Source organism: Lissotriton helveticus, chromosome 12 (assembly GCF_964261635.1).
Source record: "Lissotriton helveticus chromosome 12, aLisHel1.1, whole genome shotgun sequence".
Taxonomy (NCBI): domain Eukaryota; kingdom Metazoa; phylum Chordata; class Amphibia; order Caudata; family Salamandridae; genus Lissotriton; species Lissotriton helveticus.
The window spans coordinates 861,428,345-861,442,750 of NC_136073.1; the positions used below are offsets into that span (position 1 = coordinate 861,428,345).

The window sequence follows — 14,406 nt, forward strand, 5'->3', positions numbered from 1 at the left end:
GCAAAAATCATATATCTTTTCTGGAACGTATACTATCCTTTGCATAAAAACAATCTTTTCAACCCTTACACTTCTTGTCTCTTTATCTCATGAATACCGAGGCTGCCTGGTCTTGATTCCACCTCACACCTCTTTCTTCCACCCCCTACACTTCCTGTCTCTTTATCTCATGAACCCCGAGGCTGTCTGGTCTTGATTCCACCTCATGCCTCTTTCTTCCACCCCCTACACTTCCTGTCTCTTTATCTCATGAACCCCGAGGCTGCCTGGTCTTGATTCCACCTCATGCCTCTTTCTTCCACCTCTACACTTTCTGTCTCTTTATCTCATGAATACCGAGGCTGCCTGGTCTTGATTCCACCTCACGCCTCTTTCTTCCACCCCCTACACTTTCTGTCTCTTTATCTCATGAATACCGAGGCTGCCTGGTCTTGATTCCACCTCATGCCTCTTTCTTCCACCCCCTACACTTCCTGTCTCTTTATCTCATGAACCCCGAGGCTGCCTGGTCTTGATTCCACCTCATGCCTCTTTCTTCCACCCCCTACACTTCCTGTCTCTTTATCTCATGAATACCGAGGCTGCCTGGTCTTGATTCCACCTCATGCCTCTTTCTTCCACCCCCTACACTTTCTGTCTCTTTATCTCATGAATACCGAGGCTGCCTGGTCTTGATTCCACCTCATGCCTCTTTCTTCCACCCCCTACACTTCCTGTCTCTTTATCTCATGAATACCGAGGCTGCCTGGTCTTGATTCCACCTCATGCCTCTTTCTTCCACCCCCTACACTTCCTGTCTCTTTATCTCATGAATACCGAGGCTGCCTGGTCTTGATTCCACCTCATGCCTCTTTCTTCCACCCCCTACACGTCCTGTCTCTTTATCTCATGAATACCGAGGCTGCCTGGTCTTGATTCCACCTCATGCCTCTTTCTTCCACCCCCTACACTTCCTGTCTCTTTATCTCATGAATACCGAGGCTGCCTGGTCTTGATTCCACCTCATGCCTCTTTCTTCAACGATCCTACACTTTCTGTCTCTTTATCTCATGAATACCGAGGCTGCCTGGTCTTGATTCCACCTCATGCCTCTTTCTTCCACCCCCTACACTTCCTGTCTCTTTATCTCATGAATACCGAGGCTGCCTGGTCTTGATTCCACCTCATGCCTCTTTCTTCAACGATCCTACACTTTCTATTGTTTTATCTACTTCATTCCTGCTTTCTCCGTTTGTCACTGTTTTACTATCTTTCTCGTCCTCCTTCTGTTTCCCTTCTCTGCTTTTCTCTCTTTTGTTGTGAGTCAAAATCCTATGAGAATGAGTCCCAGTCCCCAAAAATGAATGCTGATGGCCAGCACCTGCAAGCCCCGGCACAAATTAACCATTGTCTGTCTGAGTTATGGAACGCTTGATGCAAGAGTGTTTTGAGTGAACAAGGGTTTCCCCAGGCGTCCCAGGGAGGACTCAAGTTGGATAAAGACTGAGCTAAAGATAACATCACTGCTCCTGGAGGGAAAGGTGCCTGTATGCATCTGAAAATACTTCATAACTGGGCATCCGAATGAAGAAAAGGAAATGCATACGTTTTGGTACCAAAAATGCAAGCATATCTAAGAATTAAACAATTTAATATCATTTAGCACTGTGGTGGAATAGATTTCAGAAGAAACAGATTTACTATTTTATTTTTTGAGCTTGGTATCTAATATTTTATTTCAACTCTCTCTCTCTCTCTCTCTCTCTCTATCTATATATCTATATATATATATATAGATATATATATATATACATATATATGTATATGTATATATATATTCAACTATACTAATTCACCACTAATCCTTTGTATGGGTTCCGGAGTGGCGTGCTACTCGCCAGAAAAGCGCTTCAGCACCCCATCAGGGGTAACAAGTGCTATCTATATGAATGCAAACCTTTCTTCCCTTTTATCCCTCCGCTATCCTTCTCACTCCAAATAACTGACTAATATCCACCACTCAAATTACTTACATATTTCACCATACTAATTCAGCACTAATCCTTTATGGGCTTCCGGAGTAGCGTGCTTCAACACACCATCAGGGGTAACAAGCGACATATAAATACAAGCCTTCTTTCCTCTTCTATCCTTCTGCTATCCTTCCGAATCCAAATAACTGACTACCCTATCCACCACTTAAAATGTACTTGCATGTTTCACTATACTAATTCAACACTAATCCTCTGTGGGTCCCGGAGTAGTGTGCTACTCGCCGAAAAAGCGCTTTGACGCCTCGTCAGGGGTAGTAAGCGCTATATAAATGCAATTACAATACAATATATATATATTTCCTGAACAGCTTTTTCATCCGTAAGGCCTATCGGGCTGGGAAAGTGTCAGTTGCATATCTGGCACAGGGTTGACTCAGCTCCAGCCCTACAGGCCTCTAACAAGCATCTTCTGGATTTCTTCTTATTTCCGGGTAGGCCGGTCCCCTCTGCTTCCCTCCTGCCCCTTCATCTCTGGCCGAGGGGACGTTTATTTTGCCCCAGAGGTTGTTCGCTGCCAGTTCTCGCTGCGAGCTCCTCATAATGGCTTTATCACATTGCTTATTTGTGTAACTTCCACACTCCGGACGGGCCAGAAGGTGACGTGCGCCCTGCTCTGCGTCACAGAGTAAATCCTTCAGGGGAAGGAAAGAAAGTTTAAAACTTGGAAAAAGGGCTGGAGCTGCAGACACAACCACAGACCAAAGCTGCAAGCGGGCTGGGGCATTCCTGTCAGGGAAGAAGTCTCCTGGACTCCAAAATGTTTCTGTATTTTTGGTCTGTCAGTTTCTTGGCTTTTTATGGCGCGTCGAGTCAATCGTCCACTGGAAGAGGTAAGATTAAAATGCAATTTCTGCTGTGCATTGCGGTAAAAAAAAAGCATTTATCTGATTTTTTTTTCAATTTTATAGCGCCGATATGGTTTTATTCTGCAACTTAGGTGCATTGCAAATACATAGACGTGAATTACTTACGTTTGTTTACCTCACTTAAAACTGATTTTAGACTGTCTTAATTCAGGAAATATTGGTCCTATTTACAAAGATTTTTCCCCTGCATAAGACTGTCCATGACACAGAATATATAGTGTTAAACTGTCTAAGATGAGGACAGTACCCTTTGAGGATAGGGCCACATTTCCAGCCTTAATATAATCCCAATGGTGCTTTAAGGCAGAAAATGCAGTTTTAGGACTGTCTTTATCCTAAAGGATGTTATAGATCGCTGCTAAGACTGTTTCAAGCCAGAATAAACTGCTTAAAAACCAGTGCATCTCACCTGGCTTAAGCAGTCCTAAAGCTGTTTGAAAGGAGCTATCCAGAGGCGCTCTAGAACGTTGCTATGCGTGATGACGCCACCTTGGGTTTTCAGCCGTACTGTGATGTCATTCTCAGAACAAAGCCAGAAAGTTGAGTCTTAAAAATATCTTAAGTCTAGAACTACAACAGGCTGACGTCTGTTCTGGGCATATTTTAGTTTTTTTTGGGTAAGGTCAAAGCCCCTTCAAAACAGGGCCCCTTTACTGGTTTTATGACTGTCCCAAGCCAGCTCTTGTGCAATGTTTGATTTCTAATCCATAGGTTGCCCGAAGGTCTTCGTGAGAGCAAGAAGCAGCCATTATGTGTTTGAACTCAGACAGGGCTTCTCACCAGGGTCATACAGGGAAAAACGTCCATATATATGAAGACAACCCTATAGAAGACGTGCCTGCAATGTAAATAACATGCAGCTCTCTCCTCTTCAATAGAATTCTCATAATTCGAGGCGGGAAAACTGCAGCACGAACATTTATTGTCTTAACAATTATTATGGCAGCCCCCGCATTTCTCTCTCATCTGACACACGCTTTGATTCCTCGCTTCTCTTTCTTTTTAATGCATTCTTCATGTTTTTTAGCTCGCTTACCTTTATTTTTGATAAGAAGTGTGACACAGCAACCCACACTAGGTTCTGTTTGGATTTGGTTGGAAAAGTGTGCTCAGGGGCCATCCCATATCCTGTGAGAATGCACTAAGGGTTCACATAGCAATTTGTAACATGTCCAATGGCTGTCCTGCCTGGATGTCAGTCCCAGAAATTTCCTAACATATTCCCTGCTGGGGCAACTTTTAAAAACTTGTGCAATGCCCGCTGGTAGTTAGTGGTTGGCGGGGGTTGGTCGCCTGGTCAAGTGCTTCAGCGTGTTTATTGAGGGCCTAGTTAGGACTTTTGGCAGAGCGGGGGCGTGGTGGTTCCCTATACATGGGGTTACCAATGTCCCTGGTATTGGTAATAACTGGACAAAGGTCTTAGCATTCAATAGTGCAGCAGGTGCAGTTGCACCAGGGCCCAGAGGTATGAAGACCTCAAGTCACCCCATCTTGTGGTAACCTTTTCACTATTAAACCAGGAGATGCGGGGCCCAATTTCCTTTCTTGTATTACGGGCCCTTGCTACGCCAATTCTCCAGTGGTGGGGCAACGCAGTCCATTTACCGGGTCACTAATAATGAAGGCCTATGAGAGGATGGCGGCAGCATGGGCACGGAGGGGTATCAGTCAGACGCAGACGCGGTGGGGTCCCTGGCCTCATCACTCAGACGAGGACCTCAGTCTCAGCTGCCAAGCAACGCGGCATCCAATTATGAACTGGATAGGAATTGCCCTGACCTGCCGTCTACCCTCTTCATTTGAGATTTTGTTGCATATTTTGATTGCTCTCTGATCATATATGTTACCAATGTGTTTTTTTACAAGGCTAAATTGTATGCAATCTTGGCTTTCAATTTGCAGGGACTGCATGAATCAATTTTCAAACTTTCCTCATTTAATTTTCATGGGCACTTTGCCATTCCAGTCATTTTGAAATGTACCCACCATTGGTATTAGGGTGTTCATTTATTGTATTTTTAACAACTATCTGCTGTTTTTGTTTCTGCATGCCTGAGAAAGTATGCCACATGAAGACATTTTTGGAAATTCTGAAAGCTACTGCAACATTTTTCCAAAAACGTTGCTGCTTCCGATCCACTGTAAGTTAAAAAGCTGAAATGTTAACAACTCACACAACAGCAGTGCAGATTATTGCACTTGTCACTGTTTTTCGTACAAAGTGATAATGAGAAAGAAATGAAAGTGCCCGAGGTTCTGAGAGCAATCTCTTCTTTTCTTATTAAGCTAGGTCACAGGCTCCACTAATAATCTGGCAAACAAATACCCCATGTATGGTTAAGAGACGCCATTTTCCATTGTGCACTGTGCATACATACATACCATGTACAACATCGTATGACATTTAAAAAATATATTATATTAAGGTAATATTTAAATATTTTTTAAATACTTTTAGGATGTGATCTGTATAGGTGTCCATAATATCTAAACCTGTAAGGCCGTTTTTTCCTTTATTTTATTTTATTTTTGGCGTAGGTCTTTGGCTGATAGTGGCGTTCCCTGCCTCTGTTGATTGGTATGTGATTCCCTTGCAGCGCCTGTGACTGGCCATATGTGGTGTGTGACTTACTCCAGCGCTTCGATGGAGTACAGATGAGTCTGTTTGAGCTGCAGTATTACTGTAGTAGATGTAGGATGAACCTTTGTCCTACAACTGACTGGCCCGTCTGTAGGTGTTTTTTTTCTATTTGCATGCCCCGCCCCTCCTTGTGCTTCTACTTAAACAACCCTTTGTTGTGCCCACTCTCTATTGCCACACCTACATTTACAACTAAAATGTAAAACTATGGGTGCTTCTTCTGTAAGCAACTCAGCAGACAAAGGCTCATCATTAATGGGAAGGTGAGTGAGTGAAAGGATGGGTGAGTGAGTGAAAGGATGGGTGGGTGAGTGAAGGGATGAATGACTGGATAGATGCACGGATGAACGAGTGAAAGGATGTATGTAAGCATGGGTGAGTGAAAGGGAGGAAGGACGAATGGATGTGTAAAAGGGTGGATGGATGATGAGAGAAAGGATGGGTGGATGAGTCAGTGAAAGGATGGATGATGAGTGAAAGGATAACTAGATGGTTGATGGACAGACGGATGGAGTAAGAGGCCGGATTGTGGGTTGAAAGGAGGGATGGAAGGGTGGGTGAGTGAAAGAATGGATGAATGAGTGAAGGAAGGAAGATGGATGGCTGGATGCAAGGGTGGGTGGATGGATGAGTCAAAGGGTGAATGGTTGGATGGATGAGTGAAAAGGCAAATGGATGGATGTGTAAGTGAAATGGTGGATGGATGAATGAGTTAAAGGATGGATGCAAGGATGGGTGAATGAAAGGGAGGAAGAATGGATGAATGGATGGATGGATTAATGAAAGGGTGGATGAGTGGACGGGTAAACGGATGGATGGATGTGAGAGTAAAATGGTGGATGGATGAATGAGTGAAAGGATACATGTAAGGATGTGTGAGTGAAAAGGAGGAAGGATGAATGATGAATGAGTACAAGGGTGGGTGGATGGATGATGAGAGAAAGGATGGATAGATGAGAGTGAAAAGATGTATCAATAAGTGAAAGGGTAAGTGGATGGATGGATCAGTGGATGGACTGAGTGAAACAGTAGATGGATGGATGAGTGAAAGGGTGGATGAGTGAAAGGAGGGATGTAAGGATGAATGAACGAAATGGAGTGTAGATCGATGGCTGGATGAAAGGGTAGACAGATTGATGAGCTAAACGGTGCATGGGTGGACAAATTAAGGAATTAATGGATGGATAGATGTATGTATGAGCGAGTGAAAGGATGGATGGATGAGTGAAAAGGTAAATGGATGGATGGCTGTATAAGAGAAATGGTGGATGGATGGATGAATGAAAGGATGGATATAAGGATAGGTGAGTGAAAGGGAGGAAGGATAAATGGATGGATGAGTGAGTGAAAGGGTGAATGGTGGGTTGGTGGATGAGAGAAAGGATGGGCGGATAAGAGAGTAAAAAGATGTATAAATAAGTGAAAGGGTAGGGGGATGATGAATCATCAGATGGATGAACTGAGTGAAACGGCAGATCGATGGATGAGTGAAAGGAGGGATGTAAGGATGGATGAGCAAAGGGGAGGGTAGATGGATGGCTGGATGTAAGGGTAGACGGATTGATGAGTGAAAGGGTGCATGGATGGACAAATAAGGGAAAGGGTGGATGGATGGATGAGCAAGTGAAAGGATGAATGGATGAGTGAAAGAGTAAATGGATGGATAGATGGAGGGGTTGAAGGGCAGATGGAGTGGTTGAAGGGTGGATGGATGGGTCGAAGGGCGGATGGATGAGTGAAAGGATGGATGGATGAGTGAAAGGATTAATGAATGACTGGAAATATGGATGGATGGATGAATGGATGAAGGGGGATAGGTAAGTGAAAGGATGGATGACTGACTAAAAGGATGGATAGGTTTGAAGATAGTTGGATAGGTTTGGATATGGATGAGCAGACAGATGGAGTAGTTTCTGTCCTGTAACTCCAGTTCTGTAGTAGGGGTATCTCTGTTATAGTCATAATCTAGTGAATAGTCCCGCCCATGTGCGCGGACCCCGGAGCAATAAAAAATAATCTCTTAAGCTGTCAAAACATGCAGACCTGCATAGACACTTAAGAGAATTTAAAGACAGATAATGCAGCCTATATCCACAGGCTACACTGTCCAATACTTCAACTGGAAATTCCACCAAAAACCACAACAGCACAGCCTGTCCAGGGTTTTCCACAGAGAAAAACCTTGCTTTTAACAGCAAAACCCTCTGGAATGATAGAGAGGAAGGAGTGGACAGACAAGCCCCATAGGCTGCCATTATGTGGCTCAAAACAGGATACTGTGCCTTTAAGAGAACCCTCCAGAAGCCTCACAGTATCCCAGAATGCAGTGCAGGTCCCTCTCACCTTCAGTTCTTTTTGAAGGCGCAACACGCCAGACCTGTAGCATTCCTTACATGAATATCTCTCTCCACCGGGGAGGAGGGCGGGCGCTTATGACTATAACAGAGATACCCCTACTACAGAACTGGAGTTACAGGACAGAAACTACTCCTTCTGTAGTAGGGGATCTCTGTGTATAGTCATAATCTAGTGAATAGAATGGCAAGCCCATCCCCACACCAAAGCGGCGGTGGAGAAACGAGAAATAACACCACTATTGTGCGAACAAATTTCGCAGCGAAGCCTGCCCAACCTGAGCATCTGCCCTGGTAACAGTGTCCAGACAGAAATGCTTAGCCAAGGTATGGACCGTCTTCCAAGTGGCGGCCTTGCAGATTTCTGCAATCGGAACATTAAGCAGCAAAGCAGTCGTGGCAGCTTTGCCCCTGGTGGAATGAGCCTTAGGTTTACCTCCTAAGGTCGTATTAGTCTGTAGGTAACACAATATTGTACAGGACACAATATACCTAGAGATGGACTGTTTTGAGGTAGCAAGACCGGTCCAGACTGATCCATAATTGACAAACAATAGATCTGAACCACGAATCTCTCTGGTTTTAGCCAGATAAAATTCCAACACCCTCCTAACATCCAGGGAATGTAGGGACCTTCCCGCTGGAGATGCCGGATTCTGAACGAACGTAGGCAAAGCTATTGTCCGGTTGACATGAAAACCAGAAATAACCTTAGGAAGACATTAAGGGTGAGTATGCGTAACAACCTCAGCAGTATGAAATACAGTATAAGGTCCTTGGCAACACAACGCCTGAATATCACTCCCCCTGCGGGCCGATGTGATGGCCACGAGGAACGCCGCCTTCCAGGACAAATGCTGCAACGAAGCCCTATGAATAGGTTCAAAAGGCTCCTACATCAATCTGGACAGCACCACATTCAATTCCCATGAAGGCGAAGGAAGCCAGACAGGAGGGAATGCTTTCTTCCAGCCTTCCAAAAAAAAACTTTGATCACAGGGATCTGGAAGAAGGAAGTCTGAAGGGCATTTCCTGTAGGCAGTCAGCGCAGCAAAATGAACCGTAATGGATTAGACATAAGGCCCGACTGCGCCAGGCGTAGAAGATACAGAAGGAAGACATCTTCCTTACACGTCGACAGGTCATGGTCCCTGGACTTGCACCAGAAGCAAAAACTTCTTCCACTAGTAAGCATAAGAAGTCCTAGTGGAAGGATGCTTAGCCTCCTTCAGTATATCCATACAAACTTCTGGTAGATTCAAATGGCCATATCACACTATCTCAAGAGCCATGCAGCCAAACTCAAAGACGAGAGATTGGGGTGCAACGTCTGCCCCCTGACCTTTGCGAGAAGGTCCGGCCTGCAAGGCTTCCGTAGGAGAGGACGGAGAGACCGGTGAAGCAGGTCCGTGAACCACCACTGTCTGGGCCATTCCGGGGCAATCAGGATCATCCGCGCCCTGGACTGGGACAGCTTGATGAACACCGCCGTAATCAAGGGAAAGGGTGGAAAGGCGCACAGAAAGCTGTTCGACCAGTTAATCCAGAACGCATTCCGCAGCTCCCCCACAGGCAGTACCTGGAGGCGAAGTTTCGGCATTCGCCGAAGACTTCTCCTAGTACTTCGTCGTTTATGACACATTCGTGGCTTTCCTGAATCAGTCTGCTCAGCACGTCTGCCTGAACATTCTGCACACCTGGCAGATGGGTAGCCGTTAGAGTCAGTCGCCAGATCGCCCGCGCCTCCTGCGACTGAGTGCGCGATCTCGAACCCCCCTGCTTGTTGAGGTAATACATTGTGGTCAAATTGTCCGTTGTACAAGCAGAGAGTTGGTCTGGAGGGACAGAAGAAACGCCTTCAATGCCAAGGGAACAGCTCTGAGTTCCCAGAAAATGATGTGATACGTGGACTCCCTCGGGGACCACGTACCTTGTATCTGCAAGTCTCCGGAAAGCGCCCCCCCCCCCAGCCGTGGAGAGACGCACCCGTCACGACAGTCTGTGCGGAAATGTCCTTGTGAAAGGGAACCCCTCTTAGGAGATTCTCAGCTGAACACCACCACTTCAGAGACTAAAGAGCACGCAGAGACAGTCGTATCTTATCGACCAAGGATCCTTTCCTCTAATCCCACTGATCCTCCAAGCACTCCTGCAAAGGTCTCATGAGCAGCCGTGCGTGTGGCGTGAGGAATATACAAGAGGCCACCGACCCCAGTAGAGAAGACACCGTCTCCACTGCCGCAGATGGGGCGGTCACAAGAGCCTGAGCCTTTCCAAGGGGAGATAATCGACTCTCCTCCGAAGAAGACATACTTGCTGACAGCGTATCGACGGAGGCTCCCAAGTACTGTATGCACTGGACCGGAATGGGGACAGACTTGGACATGTTGATGTGCAACCCCAGCTCGCTCCAGAGAACGCACGTCCTCTTGAAGTGCGCCTGAGCTTCCGAGAAGGAGGAGGCCCTGACCAACCAATCGTCCAGGCACGGTTAGAGAAGCCACCTCGTTTTTCCACAGGCGTGCAGCTACCACTGCCATGCACTTCGAGAATAGTCTGGGCGCAGACCTCAGCCCGACTGGCAGTACTGAGTACTGATAATGATGAGCGCCGACTTGGAATCGCAGGAACTTCCTGTGTGCAATGAGCACATGGGAGTATGCATCCCGTAGATCTATGGCACCAAGCCAATCTCCCTGTTGCAGCTGAGTATAAACCTGATGCAACGACAGCATGCGAAACTCCTCTACTGCGAATCCACTTGTTTGCTTGTCGCAAATCCAGAATGGGCCTGAACTCGTACCTGTCCTTCTCGTGAACCAGAAGAACCGGGAGCACAGACCTCTCCCCCTTTGGGACAGAGGTACGCCCTCTACCGCCCTTGTCCTAAACAGGACAACGGCCTCTGCTTAGAGCTCGCACCGCTGAAACCGCGAGCCAACCGGAGGAAGTGCTGGAGGAGGGCCGATGAATCGAAGACTGACTCAGACCCAGCCGGCCTTTGTTCGCCGAGGAGCCACAAGCTCTCCCGCATATGCGCACAACATACTTGTAAAGCATTAAATGGCGGCCCGGGACCACCGGCAAAACCTGGGAGGAAAACGCCGCTAGAAAGGGCAGAAGGCCTCAGGCCGTTCTCCGCGCCCCAAACCTACAGCCGTCCAAAAGTCTCCGATTCAGACTTCGTGCGGGCCACTCACTACTCTGATGGCAACCCAAGGGCCGCCCAAAGAACAGGAGAGTAGAAGCACACTGCTGAGCCGCAGGCTGCAGGGACGTCAGGCGAAGAAAAGTATGGCAACGTAGGACAAACCCACAATACCTGGGGGTCGGCAGGAGAGAAAAACTTCGCTCCGACACCGATGCCTAAAACCGAAACTATCAGGCCATTAGACCACCTCATGTAAGGCTTCCCTCCTGTCTCTCGGCAGAGGAACCACAAATCGGTTAAGAAAACCCCCCCACAGAGGGATCTCACAACAACGGTCCAACAACAGCGGGCCACAGCGCGAGGTCCACATGCCGCCACCCCTGCGACCAAGTCAGGAGCACGGTCGGAGCCAGAACCTCCTGCCAAGCGGTAGTGGACGAAAGGTAAGTCCCGCCAACCAGTAAAGAGTCGGAGAGGGACTCCCCGTACTCATGGCAGATGCATCCCTGGCATCAAGACACGGAGGTTCGCAGACTGAGGGGCAAAAGGCCCCTGGGGTGGTGGACGGAAGAGGGAACCGAGAGGATTCTGAAACATCCCCGGTGGTCTCACCAGTAGTGGATGAGCAGGAGGCGACCTAGCAGACGTGCAGGCATGCAAGCACTCAAAACTAAGCAAAAGGACAAACGTCCACCGCGTACACGTGGTGAGTAACCACCAACTCCCCATCAGAAGGGTTCCTCGACGCTGATCAACTGCTCTGCGTCGTGAGTGGAAGGTGCCGGGAACACAAAGTCCCCTCTACGACGGGAGGCTCACCAAGGAGCAAGGCCTGGAACCAGACCCAGGCGTCAAGAGCCGGCAGTACTCTGCGGCTGTAACCCATGACGCCGACCTCACTACGACGTCACCATCACTAAGATAGTGACTGTCTCTACGACAACCAACACTCAGACGTCAAAATGTCACTAGGTGTCAAACACGGAGACGCCGAGCCATCCCTAACGGTGACGGCCGGACCCAACGGAAGAGGGCAGAGCCCAAGAGACCAATGCCCCAAAAGGAGCATCACTGCTCCATGACGTCGAGCCTCACCGCTCCATGACGTCGAGCCTCACCGCTCCATGACGTCTAGCCTCACTGACCCATGACATCGACCTCGAGACACTCCATGACGTCGACGTTGAGACATCCCATGACGTCGAGACACTCCATGACGTCGACGTCGAGACACTCCATGACGTCGACGTCGAGACACTCCATGACGTCGACGTCGAGACACTCCATGACGTCGACGTCGATGCACCTCATGACGTCGAGGCACTCCATGACGTCGAGGCACTCCATGACGTCGAGGCACTCCATGACGTCGAGGCACCTCATGACGTCGAAGCACTCCATGACGTCGACGTCGAAGCACTCCATGACGTCGACGTCGAAGCACTCCATGACGTCGACGTCGAAGCACTCCATGACGTCGACGTCGAAGCACTCCATGACGTCGACGTCGAAGCACTCCATGACGTCGACGTCGAAGCACTCCATGACGTCGACGTCGAAGCACTCCATGACGTCGACGTCGAAGCACTCCATGACGTCGACGTCGAAGCACTCCATGACGTCGAAGCACTCCATGACGTCGAAGCACTCCATGACGTCGAAGCACTCCATGACGTCGAAGCACTCCATGACGTCGAAGCACTCCATGACGTCGACGTCGAAGCACTCCATGACGTCGAAGCACTCCATGACGTCGACGTCGAAGCACTCCATGACGTCGACGTCGAAGCACTCCATGACGTCGACGTCGAAGCACTCCATGACGTCGACGTCGAAGCACTCCATGACGTCGACGTCGAAGCACTCCATGACGTCGACGTCGAAGCACTCCATGACGTCGACGTCGAGGCACTACATGACGTCGACGTCGAGGCACTACATGACGTCCAGGCACTCCACGACGGCCCCAACGCCGACTGGAACCGCGTCATAGCTCAGACGTGCCCTTACTGGGGAGAACCCCAGAGATTACAGCATGGGACTCGGTAGAGGACCTACCCTCACCTCACCCAGAGGCTGAAGATGCCTTCACACTCCTCTGTTTGAAACCTGGAAGCCGAAGCCCCCTAGAAAAGAAGGTACAGAGAAGACAGGTGTCCAAAGACACAGGCAAGCACAGAGTACAAACCCTGTGAGCTTCAGCTTCGGCCTTCAGCTCAGCTGCAGACAAGCACATGTCAGACTACAAATAGTCTGAAGACAAGAAGACTGCAGAAAGTCTGCCAAAAAACCACAGCAGAATGCAGATAAAGGCCAAAGACGTCGAGTGAAGCTACAAAAATCCAAAAATATCACAAAAATAGCATAGAAAAAGCTCAGAAAAGAAGAGCTAATGCTCCAGGGTCCTGCTAGCAGGAGCCGGAAAAAAGAACTGAAGGTGAGAGGGACCTGCACTGCATTCTGGGATACTGTGAGGCTTCTGGAGGGTTCTCTTAAAGGCACAGTATCCTGTTTTGAGCCACATAATGGCAGCCTATGGGGCTTGTCTGTCCACTCCTTCCTCTCTATCATTCCAGAGGGTTTTGCTGTTAAAAGCAAGGTTTTTCTCTGTGGAAAACCCTGGACAGGCTGTGCTGTTGTGGTTTTTGGTGGAATTTCCAGTTGAAGTATTGGACAGTGTAGCCTGTGGATATAGGCTGCATTATCTGTCTTTAAATTCTCTTAAGTGTCTATGCAGGTCTGCATGTTTTGACAGCTTAAGAGATTATTTTTTATTGCTCCGGGGTCCGCGCACATGGGCGGGACTATTCACTAGATTATGACTATACACAGAGATCCCCTACTACAGAAGGACAGAATGAGGACAGACTGAATGTTGGATGAAAGACTGAATGAATGACAGAATGTAAAGGGGAACTGGTGATCATCAGAGGGTGGATGGAAGGAAGAAATGAATTAATCGATGCTCGGCTGGAAGAAACAAGCAAACTCTTCTAGGGAGGGCCATGGTGACTTGCTTCTCTTGCTTGGTGCCAGAAGAGCTTTGGTTCAAAGTGGAGGGTATTTCATTGTTTTCTGGCTACTCTCCTGTACTACATAGTATTACTACTTACTCATACTCGTTTTTGTGAAGATTCCCCTTCGTGTCCAAATATCCTGCTGCCGTTTGTAACTTTCAGGTACAATGATAATCTTATACCATGCGATTCCCAATACACTCTAAAGTACTATTGACTGATCTTTGATATATGTCATATACCATATAATGGCCTATGCAATAAATAAACAATAAACATAATTCAATATGAAAAAGTCCTCAATATAGACAAGTCATTCTGTAATCATGAGAAACTGAAAAGTC

General features: G+C 47.8%; 1 protein-coding gene across 1 annotated transcript in view; it reads left to right on the forward strand.

Moving 5' to 3' along the window:
• Window positions 1-2,708: 2,708 nt before the first annotated feature.
• Window positions 2,709-14,406, forward strand: part of COMP (cartilage oligomeric matrix protein) — a 153,376-nt gene continuing 141,678 nt past the window's right edge. The window contains exon 1 of the mRNA XM_078671385.1: window positions 2,709-2,863. Within this exon, the coding sequence (XP_078527511.1) occupies window positions 2,791-2,863 (73 nt within the window). The 5' untranslated portion in view covers window positions 2,709-2,790. The remainder of the gene's footprint in view (window positions 2,864-14,406) is intronic.